Source organism: Gracilinanus agilis, chromosome 2 (genome assembly GCF_016433145.1).
Source record: "Gracilinanus agilis isolate LMUSP501 chromosome 2, AgileGrace, whole genome shotgun sequence".
Lineage (NCBI taxonomy): Eukaryota > Metazoa > Chordata > Mammalia > Didelphimorphia > Didelphidae > Gracilinanus > Gracilinanus agilis.
In genome coordinates, this window is record NC_058131.1 from 646,869,956 (window position 1) to 646,883,739 (window position 13,784).

Sequence of the window (13,784 nt, forward strand, 5' to 3'; positions counted from 1 at the left end):
AAAATTTTGTTGGAAAATAGGTGGCTCAGTGGATAGAACACCAAGACTGGAGCCAGGAGGACCTTGGTTCAAAGATGGCCTCAGACACTTCCTAGCTGTGTGACCCTGGGCAAGTCACTTAACCCCAATTGCCTAGCATTTAACATTCTGCTGTCTTAGAACTGATACTTCATATCAATTCTAAGACAGAAGTTGAGGGTTAAAAATATATATTGTATAATTTTCACAAAATCCAAGATTTAAAATTTTTTTAAAGAAAATTTTCAGGAAAAGAAGCTAACTCCTTGAATCAAGAAAATAAGCTCTTTGGAGAAAGTGTCATAAAGAAATCTCCTTTGCATCAGAAGATCCAGAATGAACTCAGGGATGCAATTGATTAAACTGAAGGAGGTTGAACACATTTATTCTGAATGCAAACCTTTATGCCAAAGGGGATTGACCCCACTTGGCTTTTCATCAATGTGCCTAGCAAACATTGGTTTTGCTCTCTCCTATTTCCCTCTTATCTCTAACTATTTTAGTTTCCTCTTAGAAAGTGCAATATTGTATGCACCTGTAGTTAGAAGATCTTTAGAGATATAAGCTGGTTATTGTAAATTATTCACTGGGGAGACTAGTCTCCCAAAGAATCACAGGGGGGATTGTGAAGATAGGATTAACTCTCTCCTTGCCTATTTTTAAATTAATAAATAAAAACTGAAAACACCCTACTTAACACTACATAGGGGAAGTCCACAAACCTCTTACTAAAGTGGGTGACAACTCCAGAAGCAACTGACTACCCCCTGGGCAATGCTAGGCAAATGTAAAGACTGTAATTGGGTCCCATAAAATGGAGGAAGGGACAGGAAGTGACATGGAAAAAAGGACTATAGAAGTCCTGAACTTCCTGTCCAAGGGAGTCTTTGGTCTGAATTTTTGGCTTGGAGGATCTTGGACTGGGACTGTGGCATGGAGCTACAACTTGGGACCTCAACCTGGGACTCTGGCTCCTGAACTGCTTCTAGTAAGACTGCTCATGGATCTTCTCCTTTGGAGGTTCAGCTTGGGTGAGTGAGAAGCTGACCCTCCTTTCCTGGGTTCTGGAGAGATTAGTTCCGGAGAGGCCTTCCCTTCTTGGAGGAAGCCACATGGATTGAACCTTTGTTTAATTCACCACCAATTCCTCCAGCTGAGGGGTTAACGAGCCCTACCTGGGTTGAGCCAGGGATGTTAGACTAGACTTCTTACTCTACCCTCTTTTACTTTTCTCTACTTTCACTCTTTGTACCTCTTTGTAAATAAAGCTACTGAAAGTCAATTTAACTTGAGCTATAATATTTTTAAATCAGCGACCATACAGTTTCTATCTTAGAATTCTCATATATTTAGTCAAACCCTTAATTTTAATTCCTTTCTCTGTGTGTGTGTGTGTGTGTGTGTGTGTGTGTGTGTGTGTGTGTGTGTGTAGTTCGGGAATTTATACAATGACTACTGTGATGTAAAGGAAAAATACTGTGAAAGACCTCAGGGCTCTAGTTCTTGGACTGATCAGTCATGATTCCAGAAGAACGTTGATAAAGCTTGTCTCCTGCCTCTCGGCAGAGAAGCATTGAACTAGTGGAGCAGAATAAGACATAAATTTTCAGGCTGGTCAATACATTGATTTGCTTTGCTTAACTATATTGTCAAAGGGAATAGCATTTTATTGGAGGTAGGTGAAAATTAGTGGGTAGTAACAGACATACAAAAAATGAAAAGTCAAAAAGTGGCTCAGAATGGAGCATAAAGAATTGGAAATTTTGTTACTACTTTGCTAAATTTCATATATATTTAACATTAACAAGTTCTTAGGTTCATACATAAACTTGTGTGTTTAAATGTTTGCTTATTGACTGTTAAATTCATGATTAATTTTTTTAAAAAGAAAATAAGGTCCAGGATTAATAAATGAACAAAAAAAGGACTCAAGAGCTATTCAGAAAGCACAGGCATGTATATCTTGAATGTTTTGCTCAAAAGCAAATTATGGAAAGCACTTAATACCACCATAAGGGGAAAAAATGAAACTGACTATATATATATATATATATATATTTATATATATATTTTAAACCCTTACCTTCCATCTTGGAGTCAATACTGTGTATTGGCTCCAAAGCAGAAGAGTGGTAAGGGTAGGCAATGGGGGTCAAGTGACTTGCCCAGGGTCACACAGCTAGGAAGTGTCTGAGGTCAGATTTGAACCTAGGACCTCCCATCTCTAGGCCTGGCTCTCAATCCACTGAGCTACGCAGCTGCCCCAAAACTGACTATATTTTAAAAGGAAGTAAGTGACTACCAGTGTATATGAGCCTTTATCAATCAGCAACCATCAATGGACAGTGCTTTATTGGAGGGAAATATCTGAGATGACACTATTGACCTTTATGTTTATTTTCTTATCTCTACATATAGTCTTTTTAAGGATGTTTTAAGGATGCTGTTTATGGATGCATATTGTTGGAGGTTACAATTGATGAAGATATAGAAAGTGGGCAGCCAAGCTTTTGAAGATTATCTTTTATAAATAACAGATCAAATCTTCCTGGTCACATAATTGACTGAAAAGGACAAAATGCAATATTTCACCCTGCTTATTGCTGGCTCATTATTTTATTTTATTTTATTTTATTTTATTTTATTTTTTACTTTATTTTTAAACCCTTACCTTCTGTCTTAGAATCAATATTGATTCTAAGTAAGGGGTAGGCATTGGGGGTTAAGGGACTTGTCCAGGGTCACACAGCTAGGAAGTGCCTGGGGCCATATTTGGACCTAGGACCTCCAGTCTGTAGGGCTGGCTCTCAATCTACTGAACTACTCAGCTACCCTCATTGATTCATTATTTAAAAAAAAAAATAATTTGGAACAGTAACCAAAATATAGCCTTCAAGTCTCTCTGTAGGCACACATCTCCCAGCATAATGTTCAGATCATTCAAGATTCTTTGATATAAAAAAAGACATTTTGGCTCTGTCCCCAGTTGCTAGGGCAGTAATGGAAAGAGAATGAAAGATAACAGATAGATAGGCTGAGTGTTGTGCTGTGAATCATGCAATGTCAAAAATCTAGGGGAAAGTCTCCAACATGTTGATTTGGAAGGAAGATTCTCATGGAAGATTTCTGAAAGAACACAGTCAGGAACTCCACAAGATGAAGAAGGATGGGTGGCTTGTAACTGACACCAAGGAAAGGAAGGTCCACATTAGTGAGATCATGGATCCAATGAAATATAAATGATGTATTTCCACTAATGTCCTATTACAAATGCCTCATCATGGCACGGGAGTATTAAAACTGTCATCAGATCTCAACCTCTGGCAGATCCAAACAAGCTGGACAGACATCATGTACATCATGGTAACAAATTATACGTTAGTTGTCCAAAAAAACAGTCCATTTTGAAGAGGAACCTTACTAAGCTGCAAGTTAGTTGCAGAATAATTACATTTTTAGCCATGGCAACTTACACACAGACACACACACACATGTATACATGCTAGCAAATTGTAAGAGGGATGTGATCTGCTTTAGTGAAGGCAGGATCCACACGGATTAGCCAAAGCTCCCTGAAGTATTCAAGACATTCAATTTTAACATCATTTGTTGGGCACAGATCTTATATTTATTTGTTATCCCTCTTGAAAGAAAGTTCCTTTAGGGAAAGGACTGCCTGACTTGTCTTTGTATCGTTAACATCTTGTATAGTATTGGCACAAAGTAGGCACTCAATAAAGACTTGATTAGTCGGTTGCTGACCTAAAAGTCTGAAAAATAACACAAAAGAATCTTGGTTAATGATCTGCTTTAATGAAGGCATAGTAGCTAGTGCAGTCTAACTTTTAAAGGCAATAGCCCACTCTGTCAGTAAGCTTAAGAAAGTTAATTTCAGTGGCCATCACTTAAGTTTTGTGGGGCAAGAGAACGCAGGAATTCTACTCATACAAAATGAGGCGCATTTAAGAGAGATACTCAAAGCTGGTGTATTCCCATGTAAATATGGGTCTTCTATATAATAAATATATGCAACATATACAATATATACAATCTACTATATACATTGGATATATATAATATATTCCTTTATATGCTAAAACTGAAAAATAAGTAAAGAAGATCCATTTGAAGCACAATTTTGTATTAAGCATCTTCCTCTAAGAACATAGTCCTCTTTCTGACTTTCCTACCTCTAAGAACCACACAGTCATTCTTTCAATCACTCATAATTGACAAGTTATCTTTGGTTCCTCTTCCTTCTTTTCCTTATATTCAGTCATTTACCAATTCTCACCGCCTTTTTACTCCCACTCCCACCATCCTCATTTAGACCCTCATTGATCCTTACCTGGTAGAGCACCATTGCCTTCTAAGCAGTCTTCATGGGTCCAAACTCTCCTGTTCTATTTTATTCTACATACTATTCTCAGATATCTTTTATGATTGCACAGGTTTGAGTGTGTCACCTCTTACAAACCTTCAGTTCTTTCCAGATTGCCTACCAAATAAAGTCAAGATTATTTATTCTGGTATACAAAACCCTGCAAACTTTGGCTCTCAACAAATTATCCAGCCATATCTCATGCCTCTGTCCTTCACAGACATTAGCCTTCACTCAGACTGAACTACTTACTGTTTAATAATCTCATCCATCTTTGTTTTAGTTTCATTCATTTACTCAAACTGTTCTCTACACCTAGAGTGCACTTATTCCCAATATATCCACTCTGCTCATCCTTCCAGGCCCAACTCTAATGTCGCTTCCTTCATAAAGCCTCTCCCAATATCCCCCAGTTATTGTTTGCCTCTCTTTTATTTCCCTTCGTTTATGCCTTTCTTTAGGTATTGTTCATATTTGAACAGATAACATGTATATCCACTTACTCACACATATAATTGCTTTACCATGAGGTCTCATAAAGGCAGAGGATTTCCCACAAGTCTTGCAACCAGAATGATGGAGAAAGTAGCTTAACCTTAGACTGGAGGATAGCCTAAAAGTAAACATGTAATTCATCTCATACTTTTAAACTGTGCTATCCCCAGCTTGTGTTTGGAGTAAGTCATATATTTATAAACCTATATCAAGCTGAATGGATGACATATAACATCTATTGATGGTATCCCCCAACTGTATGTAGTCAGAAAAAAGCTGGAAAGACCACTGGAACTGAAGTCAGAAATCTTGAGCATAAATCTTGATTTTACTACCTCTTGGACTTTGGGTACCGAACTTTTCTCATTGGAAATAATAATACATTTACTCCCCATTTTAGGATCATAGATCATAGGACTAGATTCGAGACAGAAGGGATCATAGAGGCCATCTAGTTCAATGTCCTTGTTTTGAGGAAACAAAAAAAAAGTTAGTGACTTACCCAAGGTTACACTGGTAGCTAGCATCTGAGGTAGATCTCATAGGACGATCACTTTACAAACTGTAAAGTGTTCTATAGAATTATCATGATTATTTCTTGTGTCCTGGAATTCTGGGATGCTAAAGTTTAGTTGTGCTCAGAAAATTCCTGTGCATTAGATAAGCTAGAGGATGGAGATACTACTGGAAAAGCCAAGAGTCATCTAAATAAGCATGATGGGTCAAAAATGTGTCGGGCCACCTTGGGAGGCAGTGGGTCTCCCCCTCATTGGAGGTCTTTAAGACATGGGGATCAGTCACGGGTTGGACAAGGTGGTGCCTGGTTTCATCTGTCTTAGAAATTTGGAAGTTCTGAGTAAGTTGGGGAAGGAAGCCAGGACTAGGGGCATAGTTTTCAATGAAAGAAATCTCTCTCTCCTTTTTATTCCCATGGTGTTGGCAGCAACAGCAGGAAAACAAAGTCCTCTTGGTGCATAATGAAACAAGAAACTTTCTAGTTATTGTCCATTTACACAGTACCAATAAGATAAGGAAGAAGGGTGTGTTGGGTGCAAGTGTAGTGAGAGCCAACACCTCAGAGAAAGGCAAGGGAGAATCCATAGAGCAAAGTGTAATCAACTCACAGGATATAAATGTTGGCGATGGATCCTGGAGCTTTAGCTACCAGTTTCAAAGAGGATCTATCAGTATGGAAATTTGAGGCAATTTCCAAATCTCCCAATTCCAAATTACCTACATACATTGTATAGGAAAGCTGGGGATCTTTGAAGCTGGGGAAGTCTTGAACCTTTCAAAGCAACATCAGGGAGAAAACCAGGCATTCTTGCAAAATATCCCCTGTTGTCATGTCAGATACAGGACCCAAAATTGGATGGACCTGATTTAGGATTAGGAGAGCAGTTGCTATTTTCTTATGTTAGCTAGTGGGGACTGCCAAACAGCAAATTCTACTACCACTTCCCAAATCAGAAAGAAGACTTTTCCTTGCTGGTAAGCATCCTGGCACCATGAGATAGTGCACTGAGATAACATCTGCCATTTGGCAACAGCAAATACATTCAAATGCCAGTTGGCACCACGTACTAGTGTTCTTAGCCAATTGGCCTGAAACACAGAGATTCTATCCAACTGGCATAAAAGCAAGAGTGGTTTTTGTTTTGTTTTGTTTTGTTTTTCAATTTGATCCTCCTCCTTTGCAGCGAGTTTGTAGTTACCCTCCCAGTCCTTTTCACTGAAGGAAACCTAACACATGCTCTTGGCTCCCACTGTCCAGAGAAAAGCCTGAGAACAGCCTGGTGACTGCCCTGTATAGAAAGATCCTGGCTGACAAGACCAAGGAAACTGGCTTCCCCCAACCTATAAGCAACAGTACTGCTGACTTCTGAAAAGTGTAAACAGATACTATGCTGTATGGTTAAGACACTTTAAAAGGTCGAATGTAACAAGAGGAATTACAGTCATAACTGAATATAGAAAAATAATCTAGTACATATTTAATAGATGCATAGCCATAATTAAGCTGTGTTGTAATGAGGCATAAAAGGATGGGAAGGCCCAAAGACCAGCTTCTACCACCTTGGCTGATTGAATGCTCTACAGCCTTGCTGGAAGTTCAGGAGCTCAGATAATGACCCAGATCTCAAGAGGGAAAACCTCTGGGTTTACCCCAAACTCCTAGATGGCTTTATTAGGTTTGTGTCCAGCCTTCACTTAGAAAATTTATTTAGAGGAACAGACCCTGGGGTAGGGTTGTCTCATAATTCATGGCCTCCAAAATAAATTAATGGAGAGGGGGGTAGTGGTGAGGGAATCGAGAGAAGAGGGGATTATGGAGTAAAAGGTCTAGTGGACTCTCTGGCAACACTCCTAGATATATACCCAAGGAGACTTAGGGAACTGACTAGGTTTCTCTGTTTCTCTGGCAGGGGAATCCCAGGATCAACGTGTTCCAACATTCCCTGGATGATAAGTCTCCATGGTGGGACTGGGAATTAGGGAAAGGTAGACCCTAGAATACCAAAGCATATTCAGCTTAAGGGAGGGTAGCATCCTCTTCTGTTGGATTTGTCTCTTCTTCATTTCGTTGACAGTCAAAGCTCAGAAGAGGCCAGGCGGAGCTACAATTTCCTCAGAGGAAGCTGGTATGGGAAGAAGAAATCAACTGGACCCCCCCTTTTCTGGAAGGCCCACTTCTTCCCCCTTCTCCTTTCTACAGTTTTTTTTCCATGTATCTGGTTTGCCTGGATAGTGTGGTCTAAAGGGAGCTCTCTGCTTCAAAAGTATCTCCCCAATTCTGCCTGAAATTCTACAAGTTAAATATTTACACAGGCTAATAAGCAAACACCTCTGGGTGGGGGACGGGGAGAACCAGTCATTGAATCCTTACTGGGAATACTTGGATGCCTTTCCTAAAACTTGACAGAGGTATTCTAGGGTCATAGTAGCCTTGGAGAATAGCATGTTTCAGGGGTGAACTACTATGGTGAGTAACTCTGAACAGTGTGAAGACCATAGATAGGGCTTGGGGTGAGGGAGAGGGAGCCCTAGAAAACAGCAGAAGGGGAGGGGAGGAGAAAAATAGAGGACAGGAGTATCAGACTAACTCGACTATGAGAATTGACCAGGACTTCCTGGCTCCCCACCCCTCCCATCCCCATTCCAGAGCCCAAAAGAACTTGTCATTTTAATCTTACCAGGTGACTTCCTTTGTTGTTACAGCTAGTCCTGAGGCCATTCCTAACATCACAGAGCAAAATCATTGAAACTGGCTTATCATCCTTCCCTTTCTCCCTTGACTACTGATCAATACATATTGGGGGGAAAGAGGTGGAGTCAAGGACTTGACATTACCTTGGTTTCACTGCTAGATCAGACTAAGGCATCCCAAGTGCTGGTTGAACCCAACCATGTCCATGTCCTCTGGCCTGAGAGAGACCACGATGCAGACTGGGTAGCCAATCCTTTATGCGAAGGTAGTCAGGTCCTCCGTTTTTGTCATGCCTATTGGTTGGCATCCAAGATATACTGGAAACTATTTCTACTTAGGATCCTAGGATAGATCAAGATCTGGAATGCTGTCTATCCCCAAACCTTCATTTTATAGATGAAGAAACTGAGATCTAGAGAGGTTAAGTTATTTTTCCAGTGTTGTACAGGCAGCAAAGACTGAATTTGAACCAAGGTCCTCTGACTTAAGATGCTGCTCTTCATTCTGTATCCTTCCATATTTTTAGTTAGGAACTTTTGGATTGTTTCATATTCAGTTATTTAAAATTGGATGATTCTGGTCTCCTTTTCTCACCCAGTTTTCTTACCCACAGTAATTTTTTAACAAATGTTCTATATCTATCTATCTATCTATCTATCTATCTATCTATCTATCTATCTATCTATCTATCCATCTATCCATCCATCCATATATCCATCCATCCATATATCTATCTACATCTGCCTCCTTCCATACATCCATCCATCTATCTATCTACCTCTGCCTCAAGATAGGATATGCTTACTGAGTTAGGCTTAGGTAAAGATGAAAGGATTAGAATTTAAGGGGTAGGGGGAGACCAGAGACCTTCCTAGATTTGAAAAGTGGGAAATCTGGGATATAAGAAAAGGAAGTAAGGGGATTCCAAAGACTTCTATATACATTAACTCATTTGATTCTCACAACAACCTGTAGGCACCACATGTATTATCTTCATGCACACAGCTGCTCCAATGTATAAAGTATTCCTGGAGTTGTATAACATATTTAAGGGAGATGGACCAAGTCAAAGACAGAGATACTTGGGCATTCTAGTCGAGCTACTAAGGCCTGCTTAGAATTCTAGCCCAGGTCTTATTCTGTCCCTACCAGTGTGCTGTTCCAATATCCTGGTGCCCTGGGAATAGGATCATAAATGGAGAGGTAGACAGGATCTCAGAGGCTCTTCAGTCCAACCCTTTCATTTTATAGATGAAGAAGTAGAACCCTCAAGAGATTATGTGACTTGTCTTAGGTCACACAAGTACTAGGTGAAAGAACCAGGATTTGAGCCCACATTCTATGCTTCTATATTCCCGACAATTTGATAAGATTTTGATGGTTTTCATAGGTTCCCCCAAAAAGCCCTTGTAGAAGCACAATCTCAGATGAGCAGGAACTTGGCTCAGTTTCCTCAGACAATTTTAGGGTGACCCATAGCATCTCTCTGATCCAGAGCCTTAATTTGTCCACAGATCCATCCTCCAAATTTGATTGGAAGATCTACCATTGCCAAGATTTTCCCACTCTTTAGGGTGCCTTGGTGTCTCAGAATTAATGCTACATATATGTGTCTTAATCCTAGTTATGGTCTAGGAGAACGCCCGGGTAGGCATTTGGTGAGGCAATTCTATTCCTTAGTATCTAGTTTATTCTCTAAAGACTTACTGTCTTAGGTTGAGAGGCAAAACCAGCCATGAACTTTGCTAAAGAGCGTAATCATGTATTTTAGGTGTCAAGACTAAGTCCTAATTCTTGATCTGCTACTTACTTCCAGTGTGTATATATCTTTTTTGAAAGTCCAATGTAAAAAAAAATCAGGATCCTAAGAGATATAACTCCTTCTCTTAAGTACCAAAGGATATTAAAGTTGGAAGATTCCTTAGGGACCATGGACAATAACCTCTTTCATTTAGCTGCCTTCAGGGTAGAAATCCACCAAGTTCTTTGGGATCCTTAAGGAAACAGGTAAAAATATCCTGTCATTATTAAAAGTGGCAGGGAATAATTCATACCCTTAAAAAAATTGGCAGCAAACCCTGCTTTATTGATAGAGCCATCCGATACAAACTTCATCCACATTTTGTTGGAGCTGGACTTGATATCATCTGGTTTCTCATAGCCACAGAAGTGACCAATCAAAACACTGTCTTCCGTGGCACCGTCCCGAATTTCCAGGTAGTCATAGGCACAGCTGTCATGTCTCTCAATCTGAAAGAAGAGACACAAGAGTAGCAGGTGACCAGTTGGCACTCAGAGCCTTAATCTCTGTGACCTGGGAAGAGAGCTGTAACTAGGGTAGGATGGTCAGAGTTGTGTCCAGTAGGCAGAAGACACTAGGGGTCTGCTGAAAGGAGTGGTCATTCCAGGCCAGGCTTGGCCCTCCTGTACTCTTCCCATCCCTGGTGTCATACCAGTAGTGACCTCTCAGGGTCTGGGGTGCCAGCTTAAAAAACTGGAAGTGCCACCTGCTCCGGGCATATTTTGTATAGTTCTTGCTAGTTATGACTCTTCTCAAGAATAGGATTTAATGAAAGTGGGGGTGGGGGGAGAGGAACCACAATGTTCACTGCTCTTGATTAAATCAAAGAAGGATTATAAAATCCTAGATCCACAAAGTAGTGAACCATTCTATAATAACCAGAGGCTGCTATGGCTTCCCTAAACTGGAGCCCCTTAGGCTAAACAAACCGACAGCTAGGAAAAGATACCCCAACTTTCATTAAGTCAAGAGCCTCTCATACCAGTTATATCTATTCTAACCCTCCAGTAACCTTCAAAATCAAGATATTTATGGAAATATGTTTTGAATGATAATACACATACAACCCAGACTGAATTGCTTGTCAACTCCAGGAGAGGGAGAGGGAAGAAGGGAGGGAAGACGACATGAATCATGTAAATTAGGAACACTTACGTGTACATTTGTTATTAAAATAAAATAAAGAGAAAACCAAAATCCAGATATTTATGACACTTTCTAATCTGGATTTACGTCTCCTGCCTATACTAAACTTTTAATGTTTGTTAAATGCACAAATGAGATGTGCTTTTCTTTTCTTTTCTTTTTTTTGTAAGAAAGCTTCCAGAAGGACTCACCTCAAATGCTTGGAAAGTCAGCCCCACGTGAAACCCCTCAGAAACAGTGATCTTCCAAATGCATTCCTTAGATGGCCGGTAGTCATCTGGGTAGTTGGGAGACTGGATCTGGCCCGCATCTTTGTTAATGTCTCCCCCACATATAGCTTCAGAAACAAAGACATCGATGGGTGAGGAACACATGCTTGCAAAAGGATCCGCGATGCATCAGAGTATTTACGGCTATCATCGGGGGTTTTGATTTTGTATGAGGGTGCTCTGACGGCAGTGACCACCACGGAAGTGTGTTTTGCATGATGATACATGTACAACCCAAACCAAATTGATTACCATCTCCGAGGGGCCGGGGGAGGGAGAGACAGTTTGGATCTTATACATTTGGGGAAACATATATTGAAAATTATTACCTGCAATTGGGAAAGTAAGATACCTTTGAATTTTAAAAAAAAAGGATTTGGGATGGAAATGGGGCTCTTAAAAAGTCCTCTTTTAGGAGGACTCATTTTTTTTTTTAAGTCTTGGGAAATGCTCGGCATGCTGTTACCGACAGAGAGGTGTTTAACACACCTGGACTGAACCTAAAGACACCTGCTGCAGGCTCTCTGACATCTCCATAGCCCAGGAGCCTGTTGCCACCGCTAGGTGGAGCCCTTTGCACACTTATCATACATTTGACAATTGCAGGTGTGAATTCTTCAATATCAAGGAGAATGACCACCTAGGGTCTGGTTTCATGATCAAGAAGTTATTCTTTTAAGGAATAATGAAAACTTTTGGGTTTTTTCAGTTGTGTCCAGCTCTTTGTGACCCCATTTGGAGTTTTCTTGGCAAAGATACTGGAGTGGTTTATCATTTCCTTCTCTGGATCATTTTACAGATGAGGAAACTGAGGTAGACAGGGTTAAGTGACTTGCCCAGGGTCACACAGCTAGGAAGTGTCTGGGGCTGGATTTGAGCTCAGATTGAATCTTCCTGACTCCAGTCCTGGTATTCTATTCGCTGGGTCACCTTGCTGCTCCCTAACAAAAACTAGGGACAGTTAAAAATCACAGAATTTTAGCGAGAGAAAACATAAGTTATATTTACTGCTCTTCCACAAATATAACTTCAAACAAGTCACATCCTTTCTGTTCTCTGATCCCCATCTGTGAAACGTAGAAATTAGATTAGATTAGACAGCATTGACCAGGCTCTTAAAGGTTTGCAACATGCTTTACAAATATTATCTCATTTTATCCTCATGATGACCCTGGGAGGTAGGTGCTATTATTATGCCCGTATTACATATGAAGAATCTGAGGCACAGAGCTAGTGCATGAGGCAGAATAAGAACTCAGTTCTTCCTGACTCCAGCTCCTGCACTCTATTCATTGGGCCACCTAGATGATCTTTAAAGTCTCTTTTAGTTCTATAAGTCACAACATACCTGTGACTAAAAATCATTTATGGGGGCAGCTGGATGGCTCAGTGGTTTGAGAGGACCTTGGTTCAAATTTGGCCTCACACACTTCCTAGCTGTGTGATCCTGGGCAAGTCACTTAACCCCATTTACCTAACCCTTGCTCTTTTGTCTTAGACAGAAGGCAGAAAGTAAGGGTTTAAAAAAAAAAACTAAGCCATGTCCCTCATCTTAAAGAATAAAAAACTTTTTTATTTAAAAACCAACAGGAGTACATTGATTGAACTGAAGATGTTAACCTAAAAAAGAGAAGTCTTGGAGGTAAGGAGAAGACATGAGAAGTTCTGTCTTTAAGTGCTTGAAGGTCTGTCATGTGGAAGATAAATTAGTCTTTTTCTGCTTGGCACCAGAAGGGCAGATCTAGGAGAAATGTGTAGAATTTGAAAAGAAATAGATTCAGGCTGCAAAACAACACTGCTAACAGTTAAAACTTATCCAGAAGTGAAATGGGAAGCTTTGGTATCCATGTCCCAAAAGTCTTCATGCTTAAAACTTCATGAAGACTTTTGAGACAAATGGCCTGTAAAATGAGTTCATCCTCACTAGAGATCTTTTTTTTAATTGTTGAGTTTTTTATATGAATAATATGGAAATATCTTTTGCACGACTATAGATGTATAACCTATATAAAATTGTTTACCTTCTCAATGATAGGGGAGGAGAGGGAGAAAGGGAGGGAGGGAGATAATTTGGAACAATTTTTAACTATTGAAAAAAATATTTTTAGATGTAATTGGAAAAATATTTAAATTAGAAAAAAATTTATTTTATTGTGAACTTCATATTAATTTGAAAAATCACAAACACTTCAAGATAAAAGGCACACAGATGACATGAATGAAGTTTACTAGAAGTTGTTAAGCAGAGGCTAAATGACCACTTGGTGGGTGTATAGGTTGTTCAGGTAGGGGTTAGACTAGGTTGTCTTCCATCTCTGAGATTTGTGATACAGTGAGGTTCCTAGGTCACAGTCACAGAGTAAGAGACAAGGTCGTTTTATTTATTCCCTTTTCTTAACAGTCTTTGTGTAGGGTTTAAATTATTCTCCCTGAAATGACTGTGACTGAGGCTCAGAGTGTTGATTG

General features: G+C 39.9%; 1 protein-coding gene across 1 annotated transcript in view; it reads right to left on the bottom strand.

Annotated features, from left to right (window-relative positions):
* TLL2 (tolloid like 2) overlaps positions 1 to 13,784 on the bottom strand; it is a 174,917-nt gene that overhangs the window by 25,613 nt on the left and 135,520 nt on the right. Inside the window, exons 12-13 of the mRNA XM_044662652.1 lie at positions 11,241 to 11,386; positions 10,157 to 10,352 (exon numbers count right to left, since the gene is read on the bottom strand). Of these exons, the coding sequence (XP_044518587.1) occupies positions 10,157 to 10,352; positions 11,241 to 11,386 (342 nt within the window). The remainder of the gene's footprint in view (positions 1 to 10,156; positions 10,353 to 11,240; positions 11,387 to 13,784) is intronic.